Consider the following 21,110-nt stretch of genomic DNA (forward strand, 5'->3'; position numbering starts at 1 on the left):
TCCCACTCTTTGTTGTGGCCGAGGGGGGTCCTTACCTGGTGGCTGGCAGGAAGAGGCCCACCCCGCTTGAACCACGTCACCCTGGACTGCAAAAGGGGCCCAGCCACGATGCACTTCAGGTCCAACGTGTGGCCCTCGGCTGGAGAAGTCGAGGAGGACTCGATCCGCACCGGCGGAGTCACTCCGGACGCTGCGAGGCCCACAAAAAGGAAGGAAACATTTCAAAGAAATGGTACAATTGGTCTCTCTTCCCCCCTTGCAAGAATTCAGTCTGTTGTGGTTCAGTTTGATGATGAAGGGGGATTTGGGTTTATGCAGGCTGACCAAAGCAATGCTAAAGAGAGAAATCTTGAAGGTTCTGATGCTGGAAATGTTGAATTGTCAGAGAGGCCGCAGGCTAGCGAGGAAACAGAAACTAATGATAAGGATGACCTTTCCCAGGAGTTCGAACATCAACAAGTTCCAGGTGTTTCTGGCAGTGACTCAGAGGAGTCTTCCTTAGACAGAGATATGAGGTTAAGGTTAAAGGTTCATCGTCCCAGATGTTCCCTTAGAATCGCTAACAAACGAGTGGGAACTCAAGGCCAGAGAAATGCCTTTTTGGCTTGTAAACATGGGTAAATATGGGAGAGACAGGGGAAGATTTCAGACAAAGCAACGTTGATTTTTGGAAGCACATCTCCTGCCTTGTCTAAGGAGTCTCGTTTATATTCATGCCTGGAAGCCGTGTTTTGGATTTTACGCTGAAGTTCACGCCTTGTTTTCAGGAATAATTTCCTATATCAGAGACTTGGGACTATATTCTGAAAATTGCTTTTACCTCTGGATTATAGCCTTTTATAATAATATAATAATAATATATAATAATAAAACTTTATTTGTTTTTGACTGACTGCCTTTGCATTTGAATATTGCTTTTACTGACTGCCTTTGCATTTGGATGTTTGCCTTCTTTACTGCTTTTAATTCAGACTTTGCTATCTTTTATCAATACACTGTTTAAACCTAGCCTGCTGTGGTGGAGTGTGTGTTAAGAGCGAGATGAACCAGTGCTGAGGTGCAACACAGTCTTCAAACCTTCAAACAAGAGGCGAGCAAGCAACTTACGGAAAGCATCGGCACCGTCGTGATGGATGGTGACAAACACGGAGGCTTCCTGAGTGCCCATGGTATCGAAGGAGACGCGGCAAACGTATTCCCCCGAATCGGCCGCAGTGACACGGACCAAACGCAGGCGGGACCCAAAGGCCTGGAGATGGGACATCACTTTGGTTACGACACCGAAACCTTATCCGTCGGACTTTAAATCCAAGGCTCGCTCAGTTCACCGTATTCCCGTACCTGGTGGTGGGTGGGCAGGGGTGCCCCTCGCCGGAACCATGAGATGGAGGCCTGCTCGTTGCGGGCGGTGAGGCAGTCCAGCTCCAGGGTCTTCCCTTCGGCCACGTGCGGGGAGGAGGACTCAATCCGCAGGGAAGGAGTGATGCTCAAGGCTGGAGGCAGAGAAAACGAGAAGGAGAGAGAAACAGCTGAGTCAAGGGAGCTGTCCTGTTTTGCCTTTCAAGAACAGCCTTAAAACACTGTGGTAAGTAAATGAAAACTGCTTTACTTCAGCAAAGCATAAAGAACAGCACACTCAGTGGAATAATGCAAAAGAAAGCAAGAAGGTCTTAGGGAAAACACAGTTCTTAGTCTTTGATAAATTCCCAAATCAAAGAAACAGCAATAAATCCAGATGCAGACTCAGAGCAGGCACAAGGGGAGCAAAGGCTTAGGCATTAGAGTAAGTTTGTTACCAGCAAGAGCTGGCTGCACCTGCTTCTGCTTTATAGCCCTGAGTCCCCTCACAGCTGCTAGGGCAGTTCCTAATTACTCAGCTGCATTTCTGGCAGCTATTCTAGCTGAAAGACATCTCTGCTCTGTTTCCTTTCGCCGTTCCTGAAATGTGGGTACTTGCAAAATCTCCTCCTCACATTCCAACTGCCCCTCTAATTCCTGAACACTTTTCTGCTCCCCTTCCTCTTCTGAAGAAGAAGAAGAATCCCTAACAGGAGTGGGACAACCAGTTTCTGGAAGGTTGTGTTTCGGGGCAAGGCTCACCGGGTGATGAACCAGCGGTGGAGACCAGGACGGAAGTTTCCCGGACGATGGAGTCCATGCTCACGCGGCAGATGTACTCGCCCGAGTCCGAGAGGGAGGCCTGCGGGATGCGGAGGCGGGAGCCAGAGACCTGTGGCCAAGACGGAATTGACAAAGGAACCTTTGAGGATGTCACTGCTTATCAATTGGAGAATACTCGCATTAAAGTTCTCAGGTACGGCCCTGTTATGATCATTACATACAGGCCGTCCCTGAGTTACAAACACCCGACTTGCACAGTTAATAACGGGGCTGAGACAACAGGAAGCAAGAGAAATCTTGAGATTATATAGAATTAATATTAGTAGTATTACATTATTATATCAGAGGAGAGGAATCATATTATATATTACTAGCTGTGCCCGGCCACGCGTTGCTGTGGCGAAGTCTGGTGTTATGGGAAATAAAGTATTGAGGAATTGGTGGTAGTTAAGGAAAAGGGTAAACGTTTTCCCCTGACATTAAGCCCAGGCATGTCTGATTCTGGGGGTTGGTGCTCATCTCCATTTCTAAGCAGAAGAGCCGGTGTTGTCCGTAGACTCCTCCAAGGTCATGTGGGATGACTGCATGGAGCGGCGTTACTTTCCCGCCGGAGCAGTACCTATTGATGCACTCACATTTGCATGTTTTTGAACTTCTGGGTTGGCAGAAGCTGGGGCTAACAGTGGGGGCTCTCTCCGCTCCCCCAATTCAAACCTGCGGCCTTTCGGTCCTTTCGCTTTAACACGCTGCGCCATCAGGGGATATTATTTCCTAAAGGTTGTGAATATACAATATTTCTGATTGTTTTTTTTTTTTTGTCTGTTGGAGGCAAGTATGAATGCTGCAATTATGAAAAATGATTAGGATGTAATGGCCTTGCAGCTTTAAAGCCTGGCTGTTTCCTCCCTGAGTGAATTTTTTGTTGGGAGGTGTTATCTGGCCCTGATTGTTTCCTGTCTGGAATTCCCTTGTTTTCAGAGTGGCGTTGTTTGCGATATTTTATGTGCTTCTACTGTCTGTGGCCCTGAGAAAACAGAGGATTTGCCAGACTTTGATGATGGGAATACTTTGTTGGGAGGTGTTAGCTGGCCCTGATTGTTTCCTGTGTGGAATTCCCCTGTTTATTTACTGTCCTGGTTTTAGAGATTATATTGTTCTGCATTATTCTATCCCAGTAATTATTTCATATTAAAGTAGAATCTCACTTATCCAACATTCACTTATACAATGTTCTGGATTATCCAACGCAGTCTGCCATTTCATAATCAATGTTTTTGTAGTCAGTGTTTTAAATTCATTGTGATATTTTAGTGGTAAATTTGTAAATACAGTATAGTAGAGTCTCACTTATCCAACATAAACGGGCTGGCAGAATATTGGATAAGCGAATATGTTGGATAATAAGGAGGCATTAAGGAAAAGCCTATTAAACATCAAATTAGGTTATGATTTACAAAAGAAGCACCAAAACATCATGTTAGACAACAAATTTGGCAGAAAAAGTAGTTCAATACACAGTAATGCTAAGTAGTAATTACTGTATTTATGAATTTAGCACCAAAATATCACGATATATTGAAAACATTGACTACAAAAATGCATTGGATAATCCAGAACATTGGATAAGCGAGTGTTGGATAAGTGAGACTCTACTGTAATTACTACATAGCATTACTGCGCATGGAACTACTTTTTCTGTCAAATTTGTTGTATATGATGCTTTGGTGCTTAATTTGTATAATGATTACCTAATTTGATGTTTAATTGGCTTTTCCTGAATCCCTTCTTATTATCCAACATATTCACTTATCCTGCCGGCCTGTTTATGTTGGATAAGTGAGAGTCTACTGTTTATTGATAATCTTATATTATCTGCTTAGAACTGGATTATATGAGGCCCCTTCTTCACAGCTGTATAAAATGCACACTGAAGTGGATTATATGGCAGTGTGGAGTCAAGATAATCCAGTGCAAAGCAGATAATATAAGATTATAAATGGGTTATATAGCTGTGTGGAAGGGCCATGAGTCTACACTGCCATATAATCCAGTGCAAATTAGATAGCCTAAGTCTGCCTGTCCCCTAACTGAACCCTGGATGTCCCTTGGCTTGCTAGGAGTTGGTTGCTAGGAGACGAAGTGGGCAGAGATTAGCCCTCTAAACTGGCAGCAATTGGATAAAAAAATTATTGCTCTCCCTCTAATTAGGACTTTGTTTTTCTTTTCTTTTTGTTGTATCAACCTGGAGGCATGGATGATGGGTTGTGTTGTCAAATTTCGAGGTTGCGGGGCCTGTACTTTTGTTGTTTTGTGAGTCGCCGTGATGCCATCACTCTTTTATATATATAGATTAGTATTATTATATTATGTATTATTATTGAATCACATTATTTCTATTAGTATTACATTATTATATCACATATTATTTGTGTTAGTATTCAATTAGATATTATCAGTATTATATTACAATTTTTATGTACGTAGGCAGTTGCCAGGTTACGAACATATCATTGCTATTAGTACAGTAGAGTCCCGCTTATCCGACTTCCTCTAATCCGACACACCGTATTATCCGACATCTTGATGCCCAGGGCCGCTCTCCATCCCTCACTCACTCACCAGGCTGGTTCCTGGTGCTGCCGTGTCCCAGTTGGGTGAATGAGCAAGGGATGGAGTGTGGGCAAGTGAAGGAGGGTGGCAAAGGCCCTCCCTCATTCACTCACACACTCACTCGGCTGGGTCCTGGTGCTGCCGGGACCTGGCTGGGTGAGTGAGCGAGGGACAGAGGGCGGGCAAGCGAGAACCCGCCCTGTTATCTGGCAGTTTCCCTTATCCGACATTCTGCCCGCTAGTTTATTTCGGATAAGCGAGACTCTGCAGTATTAGTATATTGTATTTTATACTATTAGTATTATATTATTTATACACACACACACACACACACATATATATATATGTAGGTAGTCCCCGAGTTACAAATACCCGACTTACGAGGGCTAATCCAGAAAGTAGATTACGTTTTGGAATTAAAAATGAACGAAATATAGGAGAAAACATCTACCCTATGCAGTTGAAAGCCACACCCAAATACCACTTCTCAACATAGTCGCCATTCAAATCTAGGCATTTATAGCGATGAATGAGCTTGGCAACTCCTTCCCCACAAAACTCTGCCGCTTGCGTCCTCAACACAGTGTTTTGGCAACAATGCGCAGCTGCGGGAAGGGGTGACCGGCTGATTGAGGACGCAAGCGACAGAGTTTTGTGGGGAAGGAGTTGCCAAGCTTATTCATCGCTATGAGAAATGCCTAGATTTGAATGGCGACTATGTTGAGAAGTGGTATTTGGGTGTGGCTTTCAACTGCATATGGTAAATGTTTTCTCCTATATTTTTTGAGGGTGCAAGTGGCAGAGTTTTGTGTGGAAGGAGTTGCCGAGATCATCCATCGCTATGGTAAGTGCCTAGATTTGAATGGCGACTATGCTGAGAAGTGGTATTTGGGTGTGGCTTTCAACTGCATATGGTAAATGTTTTCTCCTGTACTTTTTGAGGACGCAAGCGGCAGAGTTTTGTGGGAAAGGAGTTGCCAAGCTCATTCACCGCTATGATAAGTGCCTAGATTTGAATGGCGATTATGTTGAGAAGTGGTATTTGGGTGTGGCTTTCAACTGCATATGGTAAATGTTTTTTCCTATACTTTTTGAGGGTGCAAGCGGCAGAGTTTTGTGGGGAAGGAGTTGCCAAGCTCATCCATCGCTATGATAAGTGCCTAGATTTGAATGGCGACTATGTTGAAAAGTGATATTTGGGTGTGGCTTTCAACTGCATATGGTAAATGTTTTCTCCTATACTTTTTGAGGACGCAAGCGGCAGAGTTTTATGGGGAAGGAGTTGCCAAGCTCATTCACCGCTATGCATATGGTAAATGTTTTCTCCTGTACTTTGTTCATTTTTAATTCCAAAACGTAATCTACTTTCTGGATAGCCCTCGTACAAATGACTCATGGTTAAGAATGGGGCTGAGGCAACAAGAAGGGAGAGGAATCTTATATATCAGCATTATTAGTATTATTATATTATTTTATGGCATTATATACGTAGTGAGTATGCCCTTTTCCCGGAGGGTTGCGTACCTGGTGCCCAGGAGGGAGGGCTCCTCCGCGCTTGTACCACGTGACAGTGGCCTCCGCCCGCCCGGCCACCACGCAATTGAGCTCCAGGGCCTGGCCTTCCATGACGGACGGCGAGGAGGACTCGATCCGCAGCGGAGGAGTGACACCCGAGGCTGGAAAGACAGGCGAGACATATTTATCCAAACAGTAGTTAACGCAAACCAGGCCTATTTACATCCCAGGCCAACACCTCTGGTTATTTTGCACAGAAAGCAGACATTTCCACACCTAAGAATAACACTATGCAATAATTATTATCATTATTAATTATTATTATTATTATCTATAAGATTTCCCAAAGTGAGCTGGACGTCTCGTATTGCTCTTGTTGTTGTTATTATCAATTACTGTATATACTCGACTATAAGCCTAGTTTTTCAGCCCTTTTTTTAGGACTGAAAAAACCCTTCTCGGCTTATACTTGGGTGAGGGTGCTGGTTGGTTTATATTTGGGTCAGCTTATACTCGAGAATATGTGGTACATTTATTATTTTTCTCTATTATTATTGGTATTATTACATTTATTATTTTTCTCTATTATTGTTGCTACTATTACATTTATTTTACTTTATTATTATTATTATTATTATTATTATTATTATTATTATTATTAATACATTTATTATTTCACTCTGATATTATTATTATTATTATTATTGCATTTATTATTTTTCTCTATTATTGTTGCTACTACAGTAGAGTCTCACTTATCCAAGCTAAAAGGGCCGGCAGAACCTTGGATAAGCGAATATCTTGGATAATAAGGAGGGATTAAGGAAAAGCCTACTAAACATCCAATTAGGTTATGATTTTACAAATTAAGCACCAAAACATCATGTTTTACAACAAATTTGACAGAAAAAGCAGTTCAATACGCAGTAATGTTATGTAGTAATTACTGTATTTACGAATTTAGCACCGAAATATCACGATATATTGAAAACATTGACTACAAAAATGTGTTGGATAATCCAGAACGTTGGATAAGTGAGTCTTGGGTAAGTGAGACTCTACTGTAATTATAAAATGGAATTAATAATAATAACAAAATGTCCAGTTCAATTTGGGAAGTGCTATAGATAATAATAATTAGTTAATAATAATTATAATTAGGAATTAATAATAATAATAATAATAATAGTAATAATAATAGAAAATGTCCAGCTCACTTTGGGAAGTGCTGTAGATGGTGACCACAATGGAGGCCTCTTGAACCACGCTGTCGGCTCCACTTGCCCGGCACACATATTCTCCCGAGTCGGCCGCCGTGGCCCCAGGGATCCGCAGGTGAGAGCCTGAAATCTGAAACAGTGGCGAAGTGTCGGCTGAGCCAAAGGCAACCAGGTGGCAGTTTCTTCCCAACGTAGGGGCAAAAGGGGATCGTGGTGGGCGTCCATACCTTGTGATTGGGCGAGAGCGACCCGCCGCGCTTGTACCAGACGACCCTGGGCCGTGACTGGCCGGCCACCAGGCAGTTCAGGTCCAAGGCCTGCCCTTCGGTGATGGACGGCGAAGCAGATTCAATCCTGACAGGAGGGTTGCCTGCTCAGAAGGGGAGAAGGATCAAGACCCGCTTCTCAGGAACCCGCAAATGGAGTCCCACCACAAACGCCTGCTCCTCCTCCTTACCGTGTGCGGAAGAGCCTCCGTGATGCACAATTACAGTGATCGAGGCCTCCTTGGGGCCCGCTCCGTTGCTGACGCGGCAGACGTATTCGCCCGAGTCTGAGGCAGAGACTTCCACGATCCTCAGGACGGGGCCATAGACCTGGAAGCATGTGGGAGAAGGAGACCATGTTTGGACATTGTGGTCTCCATGCATCTATCTGAGGGTTGGACTAGATGGCCTTTAGAGTCTCTATCAACTAGGATTCCATGATTCAATCATCTACCTATCTACCTACCTACCTACCATAGGGTTGGACTGGATGACCTTTGAGGTTTATACCAATTTCAGGATTTGATCATCCATCCATCCACCAATCCATCCATCCATCCATCCATCCACCAATCCATCCATCCACCAATCCATGCATCCATCCATCCACCAATCCATCCATCCACCAATCCATCCATCCACCAATCCATCCATCCACCAATCCATCCATCCATCCATCCATCCATCCACCAATCCATCCATCCATCCACCAATCCATCCATCCATCCACCAATCCATCCATCCACCAATCCATCCATCCATCCATCTATCCATCCACCAATCCATCCATCCACCAATCCATCCATCCATCCATCCACCAATCCATCCATCCATCCATCCATCCATCCATCCACCAATCCATCCATCCATCCATCCATCTATCCATCCACCAATCCATCCATCCATCCATCCATCCATCCATCCATCCATCCACCAATCCATCCATCCATCCATCTATCCATCCACCAATCCATCCATCCATCCATCCATCCATCCATCCATCCATCTATCCATCCACCAATCCATCCATCCATCCATCTATCCATCCACCAATCCATCCATCCATCCATCCATCCATCTATCCATCAACCAATCCATCCATCCATCCATCCATCCATCCATCCACCAATCCATCCATCCATCCATCCATCTATCCATCCACCAATCCATCCATCCATCCATCCATCCATCCATCCATCCATCTATCCATCCACCAATCCATCCATCCATCCATCCATCCATCCATCCATCCATCCACCAATCCATCCATCCATCCATCTATCCATCCACCAATCCATCCATCCATCCATCCATCCATCCATCCATCCATCTATCCATCCACCAATCCATCCATCCATCCATCTATCCATCCACCAATCCATCCATCCATCCATCCATCCATCTATCCATCCACCAATCCATCCATCCATCCATCCATCCATCCATCCATCCACCAATCCATCCATCCATCCATCCATCTATCCATCCACCAATCCATCCATCCATCCATCCATCCATCCATCCATCCATCCATCCACCAATCCATCCATCCATCCATCTATCCATCCACCAATCCATCCATCCATCCATCCATCCATCCATCCATCTATCCATCCACCAATCCATCCATCCATCCATCCATCCATCCATCCACCAATCCATCCATCCATCCATCCATCCATCTATCCATCCACCAATCCATCCATCCATCCATCCATCCATCCACCAATCCATCCATCCATCCATCCATCTATCCATCCACCAATCCATCCATCCATCCATCCACCAATCCATCCATCCATCCATCTATCCATCCACCAATCCATCCATCCATCCATCCATCCATCCATCCATCCATCCATCCACCAATCCATCCATCCATCCATCTATCCATCCACCAATCCATCCATCCACCAATCCATCCATCCATCCATCCATCCACCAATCCATCCATCCATCCATCCATCCATCCACCAATCCATCCATCCATCCATCCATCTATCCATCCACCAATCCATCCATCCATCCATCCATCCATCCATCCATCCATCCATCCATCCATCCACCAATCCATCCATCCATCCATCTATCCATCCACCAATCCATCCATCCATCCATCCATCCATCCATCTATCCATCCACCAATCCATCCATCCATCCATCTATCCATCCACCAATCCATCCATCCATCCATCCATCTATCCATCAACCAATCCATCCATCCATCCATCCATCCATCCACCAATCCATCCATCCATCCATCCATCTATCCATCCACCAATCCATCCATCCATCCATCCATCCATCCATCTATCCATCCACCAATCCATCCATCCATCCATCCATCCATCCATCCATCCATCCATCCACCCACCAATCCATCCATCCATCCATCTATCCATCCACCAATCCATCCATCCATCCATCCATCCATCCATCCATCTATCCATCCACCAATCCATCCATCCATCCATCCATCTATCCATCCACCAATCCATCCATCCATCCATCCATCCATCCATCTATCCATCCACCAATCCATCCATCCATCCATCCATCCATCCACCAATCCATCCATCCATCCATCCATCTATCCATCCACCAATCCATCCATCCATCCATCCATCCATCCATCCATCCATCCATCCATCCACCAATCCATCCATCCATCCATCTATCCATCCACCAATCCATCCATCCATCCATCCATCCATCCATCCATCCATCCATCTATCCATCCACCAATCCATCCATCCATCCATCCATCCATCCACCAATCCATCCATCCATCCATCCATCCATCCATCTATCCATCCACCAATCCATCCATCCATCCATCCATCCATCCACCAATCCATCCATCCATCCATCCATCCATCTATCCATCCACCAATCCATCCATCCATCCATCCATCCATCCACCAATCCATCCATCCATCCATCTATCCATCCACCAATCCATCCATCCATCCATCCATCCATCCATCCATCCATCTATCCATCCACCAATCCATCCATCCATCCATCTATCCATCCACCAATCCATCCATTCATCCATCCATCCATCTATCCATCCACCAATCCATCCATCCATCCATCCATCCACCAATCCATCCATCCATCCATCCATCTATCCATCCACCAATCCATCCATCCATCCATCCATCCATCCATCCACCAATCCATCCATCCATCCATCTATCCATCCACCAATCCATCCATCCATCCATCCATCCATCCATCCATCTATCCATCCACCAATCCATCCATCCATCCATCTATCCATCCACCAATCCATCCATCCATCCATCCATCCACCAATCCATCCATCCATCCATCCATCCATCTATCCATCCACCATCCATCCATCCATCCATCCATCCATCCATCCATCCATCCATCCACCAATCCATCCATCCACCAATCCATCTATCCATCCACCAATCCATCCATCCATCCATCCATCCATCTATCCATCCACCAATCCATCCATCCATCCATCCATCCATCCATCCATCCATCCACCAATCCATCCATCCATCCATCTATCCATCCACCAATCCATCCATCCATCCATCCATCCATCCATCCATCCATCCATCTATCCATCCACCAATCCATCCATCCATCCATCTATCCATCCACCAATCCATCCATCCATCCATCCATCCACCAATCCATCCATCCATCCATCCATCTATCCATCCACCATCCATCCATCCATCCATCCATCCATCCATCCATCCATCCATCCATCCACCAATCCATCCATCCACCAATCCATCTATCCATCCACCAATCCATCCATCCATCCATCCATCCATCTATCCATCCACCAATCCATCCATCCATCCACCAATCCATCTACCATAGTGTTAGTCTGGATGACTCTTGGGGTCTCCAATGCTAGGATTCAATCATCTATCTATCAATCAATCAATCTATTTACCATAGCATTGGACTAGATGGCCTTTGGGGTCTCTACCAACTCTAGGATTCTATTATCTGTCCTTCTGTCTGTCTGTCTGCTTATCTATCTACCTACCTATAATAAGGTTGGATTGGTTGGCCCTTGGGGTCCCTAGCAACTCTAGGATTCCATCATCTGTCTGTCTATCTATCTATCTATCTATAATAAGGTTGGGCTGGATGGCCTTTGGGTTCTTTAGGATTCCATGATTCATTCTATCTATCTATCTATCTATCTATCTATCTATCTATCTATCTATCTATCTATCTATCTATCTATCTTCTGAAGTTGGACTGGATGGCCCTTGTGGTCTCTTCCAACTACCTATCAATCTACCTATCAATTGATCTATCTATCATAGGGTTGGACTAGGTGGCCTTTGGGGTGTCTTGTCTCTCTGGGATTCTATGATTCGACCATTTATCAATCTACGAGAGGATTGGATTAGATGGCCTTTGGGGTCTTTAGGATTCTATGATTCAATCATCTATCTATCTATCTATCTATCTATCTATCTATCTATCTATCTATCTATCTTCTGGAGTTGGACTGGATGGCCCTTGGGGTCCCTTCTAGCTCTAGGATTCTATAATTCTATCTATCTATCTATCTGTCTATCTGAGTTGGGTTAGATCTATCTATGTATCAATCTATCTATCTATCTATCTATCTATCTATCTATCTATCTATCAATCTTAGTTGGACTAGATGTATCTATCTATCTATCTATCTATCTATCTATCTATCTATCTATCGGTCTACCTATCTATCTGGGTTGGGCTAGATATATCTATGTATGTATCTATCAGGGTTGGACTGGATGGCCCTTGGGGGTCCCTTCTAGCTCTAGGATTCTATAATTCTATCATTCTATCTATCTATCTATCTATCTATCTATCTATCTATCTATCTATCTATCTGAGTTGGGTTAGACCTATCTATGTATCTATCTGTCCATCTATCTGTCTATCTATCTATTATCTATCTGAGTTGGACTAGATGTATCTGTCTGTCTATCTATCTATCTACCAATCTATCTATGTATCTATCAGGGTTGGATAGGAGGGCCTTTGGGTTCCCTTCCAGCTCTAGGATTCTATGATTCCATCTATATATGTGCCCGGCTATGCGTTGCTGTGGCGAAGTATGAGCTGGATAAAATACACACTGAAGTGGATTATATGGCAGTGTGGAGTCCAGATAATCCAGTTCAAAGCAGATAATATATTATTATAAATGGGTTATATAGCTGTGTGGAAGGGCCTTGAGTCTACACTGCCATATAATCCAGTTCAAATCAGATAATCTGTATTTTATAGGCAGTGTGGAAGAGGCCTAAGTGAGACCTAACTCTGCCTGTCCCCTGGGTTGAGTGGGTTGCTAGGAGACCAAGTGGGCGGAGCTTAGCCTTCTAACTGGCAGCAATTGGATAAAAACAATTATTGCTCTCCCTCTAATTAGGACTTTATTTTTCTTTTCTTTTTGTTGTATCAACCTTGAGGCGTGGATGATGGGTTGTGCTGCCAAGTTTAGTGTTTCTGGGATGAGTAGTTTTGTTGTTTTGTCCTAGCCGAAATTTCATTACCCTTTTATATATATACTAGCTGTGCCCGGCCACGCGTTGCTGTGGTGTTGATGAGAAATGGTTGAGGTAGAGGTGTTATTGAATGTCTTTATGTTTAGTATGCACACTGAAGTGGATTATATGGCAGTGTGGAGTCAAGATAATCCAGTTCAAAGCAGATAATATAAGACTCTAAATAGGTTATATAGCTGTGTGGAAGGGCCTTGAGTCTACATTGCCATATAATCCAGTTAAAATATGATAATCTGTGGAAGAGGCCTAAGTGAGGCCTAACTGTGCCTGTCCCCTGGGCTGAGTAGGTTGCTAGGAGACCAAATGGGTGGAGCTTAGCCTTCAAACTGGCAGCAATTGGATAAAAACTATTATTCCTCTCCCTGTAATTAGGACTTTATTTTTCTTTTCCTTTTTGTTGTATCAACCTAGAGCCGTGAATGATGGGTTGTGTTGTCAAATTTTGAGGTTGGGGGGCCTGTAGTTTTGTTGTTTTGTCTGCTGCCCTGATGCCATCACTCTTTTATATATATACTAGCTGTGCCCGGCCACGCGTTGCTGTGGCTTAGTCTGGTGGTGTTGGTCAGTCTACATTAGGTTGTATTTATGCTGTGACCTCCACCCTTCTTTATACTCACATTAGTAGTAGTATTTGAAGTCTGTTACCTTCTTTAATTTTTGTGTTGATTGATAATTGCTTGAGATCCCTGTTGTCTTTGGTTTGTTGTTAATCGTGACGTCTGATTCTGCTGAGTGCGGTTTACATCTTATTGTGGTACAATAGTCTTTTTTTTGTTTTGTTTTGCCTGTGTAGGTGTTTATTATTATTGTTGTTGTAGAGGTCATGAAGGCTGGATAAGTTAGATGCTACTGTATTGTTTTTTGGAGGCCCAGTGTAGCACTGACTGGCCTCTCAGCCTCAGTGCCTGGCTGCTTCTTGCCTGTGATGGTGTTGATTCTTATTGTTGTTGTTGTTATTGTTATTATTGTAATTGTTTTTTTGGAGGCCAAGTGTGAATGTAGGGATTGTGGAGGTGGATGAGCACTGACTGGCCTTGTAGACTCAGTGCATGGCTGATTCTTGCCTGTGTAGGTGTTTATTATTAGTGGGTGAGTGGATGGATAGATGAGTGGATGGATAGATAGAGTGGGTGCTCTCCTTGTTCCCTTTATTCCTATGCTGTTCCCTTTCTCTGCTCCGATCCTGAGCTCGCTGATAAGAACACACTGGTCAGAAAGGAGGGTAAATATAACCGGATCAATGGTCTTTCTCTCCCTTTTGCTCTTGGCCTTCCGGGCAGAGAGGGAGGGCTCTTGTCCTTGGCGTTCCTTCGCTTCCCTTCCCTTCCTCCTTCCTTCGTTCTATTCGTCCCAGCCTTTCCTGCCTGCGGAGCCATGGAACTGGGTCAATGGGTTGGATGGCGGGGAAAGGGAGAAGGAAGAGACCTTTAATTGAAATGCATGGACTGTGATGCCTCATGGGCCTTGTAGTCCTGTTCCTAGTGCTATCGTGGCAGATGAAGATGAAAACATGGGGTTTTCCCCGGTTCAACAAGAGCCGGAGTCCTTTCACCTGCCGGATGTTGATGTTTGTCCCCAAGAATTCAGTAAAACAGACCTTGGGCATTCCTCGCCTCCCTTTCCCAGGAGGGAATCTTACTCTAGAGACAGAGGAGTCAGAGAAGCAAATCGCAGGAGTTTACGGATCGCTGCCAAACAACAGGCTGATTAGGCCTGCTTCCCTTGGGAAATTCTAAGGAGTCTTGCATCTGGACAGAGTTGGGTTTCGCTTCTCGTTCTCTAGGGAAAGAGATTGTTGGCGGGAAAACGAGACCCAATATAGGTGTTTGACGAGGGAGATTCTTTGCGGAGTCAACAGAGCTGCTTCAGGAGTAAGATCGTGTGTGGACTTCGTAACCCCAGTTCCTTGCTTCCCGGATCAAGAATTCAAGTACTGCCTTGCTTTGCTGTTATCCACGGACCTTGTTCCAAGATTCACTGTTTGCCTTGTTTCTAGTCACGGACCTTGTCAAAGAACCAAGTCTATTTCCAGCCTTGTTGTCAAGTTTCATTGGACTTCAAAGACTCTGACATTTCCCCACACTATTGCTTGGCAATAGTGTGTGTTTCGGTATTGGATTAAGAACTTTGAACTCTAATATCATTTATTGGACAATACATTTTTGGACTATATTTGACCTCATTTGAAAGGTCTGCTTCTGGACTATATTCTCCACTTGTTTTTATTGCTTTTATATATTTCCTTAATAAAGATATTAGATAGAGATTGGCCTCCGTGTATGGTTCTTGGTGCCCAGCTGCCAGGGGTCTGACATGCTCCATGCCATGGGGTACTGGAATTTGTAGTTTGCATCCAGTCCAACCCCTTTCTTTCTTTTTGTCATGGAGGAAGAACCCACCCAAACCTTTCAGACAGATTGCCATCCGGTTTAGTTGTGTTATTATAGTCACAATGCGTTGTTGTGAGTTTTTTGGGTCCAGATTATGGTTTTGCGGTGTGGTTGTGTTGTTACAACCGGGAGGCAAGGCTTTTGCATTGTGTTGTCAAATTTTGTATTTATGGGGCGTTTAGTTGTGTTTTTATAGTCACGATGCGTTGTTGTGAGTTTTATGGGTCCGGATTGTGGTTTTGTGGTGTGGTTGTGTTGTTACAATCAGGAGGCAAAGCTTTTGCATTGTGTTGTCAAGTTTTGTATTTATGGGGCGTTTAGTTGTGTGGCAAGTTTTGTATTTCTTGGGCGTTTAGTTGTGGTTTTATAGTCACGATGTATTGTTGTGAGTTTTGTGGGTCCGGATTTTGTTTTGTGGTGTGATTGTGTTGTTACAACCGGGAGTCAAGGCTTTTGCGTTGTTTTGCCAAGTTTCGTATTTCTGGGGCATTTAGTTGTGTTGTTATAGTCATGATGCGTTGTTGTGAATTTTGTGGGTCTGGATTGTGGTTTTGTGGTGTGATTGTGTTGTTACAACCAGGAGGGAAGGCTTTTGCGTTGTTTTGTCAAATTTTGTATTTCTGGGGCGTTTAGTTGTGTTGTTATAGTCACGATGTGTTGTTGTGAGTTTTGTGGGTCTGGATTGTGGTTTTGTGGTGTGGTTGTGTTGTTACAACCGGGAGGAAAGTCTTTTGCGTTGTGTTGTCAAGTTTCGTATTTCTGGGGCGTTTAGTTGTGTTGTTATAGTCACGATGCATTGTTGTGAGTTTTGTGCATCCGGATTGTGGTTTTGTGGTGTGGTTGTGTTGTTACAACCAGGAGGCAAGGCTTTTGCGTTGTGTTGTCAAGTTTTGTATTTCTGGGGCATTTAGTTGTGTGCCATGATTCGTATTTCTGGGGCGTTTAGTTGTGTTGTTAAAGTCACGATGCGTTGTTGTGAGTTTTGTGGGTCCAGTGTGGTTTTGTGGTGTGATTGTGTTGTTACAACCGGGAGGCAAGGCTTTTGCGTTGTGTTGCCAAGTTTTTTATTTCTAGGGCGTTTAGTTGTGTTGTTATAGTCATGATGTGTTGTTGTGAGTTTTGTGGGTCCGGATTGTGGTTTTGTGGTGTGATTGTGTTGTTGTAACCGGGAGGCAAGGCTTTTGCATTGTGTTGCCAAGTTTCGTATTTCTGGGATGTTTAGTTTTGTTGTTATAGTCACTGCGCCCGCAACTTTATCCTTTTATATATCTAGACTAGCTGTGCCCGGCCACGCGTTGCTGTGGCGAAGTCTGGTGTTCTGGGAAATAAAGTATTGAGGAATTGGTGGTAGTTAAGGTCAAGGGTCAAGGTTTTCCCCAGAGATTAAGTCCAGTTGTGTCTTACTCTGGAGGTTGGTGCTCATCTCCATTTCTAAGCCGAAGAGCCGGCGTTGTCCGTAGACTCCTCCAAGGTCATGTGGGATGACTGCATGGAGCGGCGTTACCTTCCCGCCGGAGCAGTACCTATTGATGCACTCACATTTGCATGTTTTCGAACTTCTGGGTTGGCAGAAGCTGGGGCTAACAGTGGGGGCTCTCTCCGCTCCCCCAATTCAAACCTGTGGCCTTTCGGTCCAGAAGTTCAGCAGCTCAGCGCTTTAACACGCTGCGCCATCAGGGGATATTATTTCCTAAAGGTCGTGAATATACAATATTTCTGAATGGTTTTTTTTTCCTGTTGGAGGCAAGTATGAATGCTGCAATTAGGAAAATGATTAGGATGTAATGGCCTTGCAGCTTTAAAGCCTGGCTGTTTCCTCCCTGAGTGAATTTTTTGTTGGGAGGTGTTAGCTGGCCCTGATTCTTTCCTGTTTGGAATTCCCTTGTTTTCAGAGTGGTGTTGTTTGCGATATTTTATGTGCTTCTACTGTCTGTGGCCCTGAGAAAACAGGATTTGCCAGACTTTGATGATGGGAATACTTTGTTGGGAGGTATTAGCTGGCCCTGATTGTTTCCTGTGTGGAATTCCCCTGTTTATTTACTGTCCTGGTTTTAGAGATTATATTGTTCTGCATTATTCTATCCCAGTAATTATTTCATATTAAAGAAGAATCTCACTTATCCAACATTTGCTTATACATTGTTCTGGATTATCCAACGCAGTCTGCCTTTTCATAATCAATGTTTTTGTAGTCAGTGTTTTAAAATCATTGTGATATTTTAGTGGTAAATTTGTAAATACAGTACAGTAGAGTCTCACTTATCCAACATAAACGGGCCGGCAGAACGTTGGATAAGCAAATATGTTGGATAATGAGGAATTAAGGATAACCCTATTAAACATCAAATTAAGTTATGATTTTACAAATTAAGCACCAAAACATCATGTTAGACAACAAATTTGTCAGAAAAAGTAGTTCAGTACACAGTAATGCTATATAGTAATTACTGTATTTATGAATTTAGCACCAAATTATCACGATATATTGAAAGCATTGACTACAAAAATGCGTTGGATAATCCAGAACGTTGGATAAGCGAGTGTTGGATAAGTGAGACTCTACTGTAATTACTACATAGCATTACTGCGCATGGAACTACTTTTTCTGTCAAATTTGTTGTATAATATGATGTTTTGGTGCTTAATTTGTATAACGATTACCTAATTTGATGTTTAATTGGCTTTTCCTGAATCCCTTCTTATTATCCAACATATTCACTTATCCTGCCGGCCTGTTTACGTTGGATAAGTGAGACTCTACTGTATATTTCTAATCTTATATTATCTGCTTAGAACTGGATTATATGAGGCTCCTTCTTCACAGCTGTATAAAATGCAGACTGAAGTGGATGATATGGCAGTGTGGAGTCAAGATAATCCAGTGCAAAGCAGATAATGTAAGATTATAAATGGGTTATAGAGCTGTGTGGAAGGGCCTTGGGTCTACACTGCCATATAATCCAGTGCAAATTAGATAATCTGTGGAAGAAGCCTAAGTGAGGCCTAAATCTGCCTGTCCCCGAACTGAAACCTGGCTGTCCCTTGGTTGCTAGGCAACCAAGTGGGCAGAGATTAGCCCTCTAAACTGGCAGCAATTGGATAAAAACAATTATTGCTCTCCCTCTAATTAGGACTTTATTTTTCTTTTCTTTTTGTTGTATCAACCTTGAGGCGTGGATGATGGGTTGTGTTGTCAAATTTTGAGGTTGGGGGGCCTGTACTTTTGTTGTTTTGTGAATTGCCGTGATGCCATCACTCTTTTATATATATAGATATCTCTTGGGATGATGGGGTTTGTAGTTGTGTACCTGGTGGTTGGCGGGCAGGGCGGCCCCTCTCCGGTACCAGGTGACGGGGGCCGCGCTCTGTCCGGACACAATGCAGTTCAGGTCCAGGGTCTGCCCTTCCACCACCGAGGAGGACGAAGAGTCGATCTTGACCGTCGGCGACATCCCGGCCACTGCGCAAAGAAAGGAGGGAAGGAGAACGTAAGGGTGAGTGAAAACATTGTCTTTGGGGGGATTGCGGAACTACGGTCAAATTGAATGACATGTTGTTGTTGTTACCTCGTTGGACTGCCACCTCAATCCGGGCCCGTCCGACCCCGGCAGGGCTGCTCCCGACACACAAGTAGACCCCTCCGTCGGCAACAGTAATGGAAGGGATGACCAGGGTGGCAATGTCCGTCCTCTCTGCACGCGACTGTGAACACAAGGGACAAAACATTATTATTATTATTATTATTATTATTATTGTATGAAACAGGAAACAAGATAAACATGCTGGATTACGTTTCACAAAATCACAAGTCGAACACTTCCCAAGTGTCTAGGACTGTGTGATGTATTTTCGGATGATGCTGCAGATCCCAGTCGGGTGGCCTTTTGCAGTTGGCAGATCGTGATTTTGTCAAAGTCTATTGTTTCCAAATGCCGGCTGAGATTTTTTGGTGTGCCCATCACCACCGGGACCACCCGCACTGGTTTCTGCCAGTTATTATTATTATTATTATTATTATTATTATTATTTACATGGAGCCCCCAGATGGCGTAGTGGACTAAGTGACTTGAAGGTTGGGTTGCTGACCTGAAAGCTGCCAGGTTCGAATCCCACCCGGGGAGAGTGTGGATGAGCTCCCTCTATCAGCTCCAGCTCCATGCGGGGACATGAGAGAAGCCTCCCACAAGGATGGTAAAAACATCAAAACATCCGGGCGTCCCCTGGGCAACGTCCTTGCAGACGGCCAATTCTCTCACTCCAGAAGCAACTCCGGTTGCTCCTGACATGAAAAAAAATTTATTTACAGTAGAGTCTCACTTATCCAACACTCGCTTATCCAACGTTCTGAATTATCCAACGCATTTTTGTAGTCAATGTTTTCAATATATCGTGCTAAATTCATAAATACAGTAATTACTACATAGCATTACTGCGTATTGAACTACTTTTTCTGCCAAATTTGTTGTCTAACATGATGTTTTGGTGCTTCATTTGTAAAATCATAACCTAATTTGATGTTTAATAGGCTTTTCCTTAATCCCTCCTTATTATCCAACATATTCACTTATCCAACATTCTGCCAGCCCGTTTACGTTGGATAAGTGAGACTCTACTGTACAGTCATTCCAGGGAGAGGAATCTTATATACTATTAGTATTATTATATTATTATTACAATATTATTATATTATATTATGTATGTATTAACGACATTTATATCCCGCCCTTCTCACCCCGAAGGGGACTCATTGTATTATTTTATTATTATATTATATTATATTATTTATTTATTTGCGACATTTATATCCCTCATTATTAAAAATTATTATTAAAAATTATTGTTGGATGGATGATTAAAATTGCCCCGTTCAATAATAATAATAATAATAATAATAATAATAATAATAACAATAATAATAATGTCAATGTCTATTATTTCCAAATGCCGGCTGAGATGTTCTGGGTGCCATGCCAAAAGATCTCAGCCAGCATTTGGAAACAATAGACATTGACAAACTGCAAAAGGCCACCTTACTGGGATCTGCGCGCATCATCCGAAAATACATCACACAGTCCTAGACACTTGGGAAGTGTTCGACTTGTGATTTTGTGATACGAAATCCAGCATGTCTATCTTGTTTGCTGTGTCATAATAAAATAATAATAATAATAATAATAATAATAATAATAATAATAATACATCACACAGTCCTAGACACTTGGGAAGTGTTCAACTTGTGATTTTGTGATACAAAATCCAGCATGTCTATCTTGTTTGCTGTGTCATAATAAAATAATAATAATAATACTTTATTTATTAATATTAAATAATAAAGAAATAAATAATAAATAAATAATACTTTATTTATATACTGCCCTATCTCCTAGAAGGGACTCAGGGTGGCTTACAACAAAGATACAG

General features: G+C 43.3%; 1 protein-coding gene across 8 annotated transcripts in view; it reads right to left on the bottom strand.

Annotated features, from left to right (window-relative positions):
* Positions 1-21,110, bottom strand: part of hspg2 (heparan sulfate proteoglycan 2) — a gene marked incomplete at its 3' end in the record, with an annotated part of 196,940 nt that overhangs the window by 20,599 nt on the left and 155,231 nt on the right. For all 8 annotated transcript variants that reach the window (XM_062966741.1, XM_062966738.1, XM_062966739.1 and 5 more), the window contains 10 exon segments: positions 36-190; positions 1,108-1,249; positions 1,342-1,493; positions 2,101-2,230; positions 6,256-6,407; positions 7,464-7,596; positions 7,694-7,836; positions 7,924-8,062; positions 18,998-19,149; positions 19,256-19,391. In XM_062966741.1, the coding sequence (XP_062822811.1) occupies positions 36-190; positions 1,108-1,249; positions 1,342-1,493; positions 2,101-2,230; positions 6,256-6,407; positions 7,464-7,596; positions 7,694-7,836; positions 7,924-8,062; positions 18,998-19,149; positions 19,256-19,391 (1,434 nt within the window).

Source organism: Anolis carolinensis, unplaced genomic scaffold (assembly GCF_035594765.1).
Source record: "Anolis carolinensis isolate JA03-04 unplaced genomic scaffold, rAnoCar3.1.pri scaffold_28, whole genome shotgun sequence".
Taxonomy (NCBI): Eukaryota; Metazoa; Chordata; class Lepidosauria; order Squamata; family Dactyloidae; genus Anolis; species Anolis carolinensis.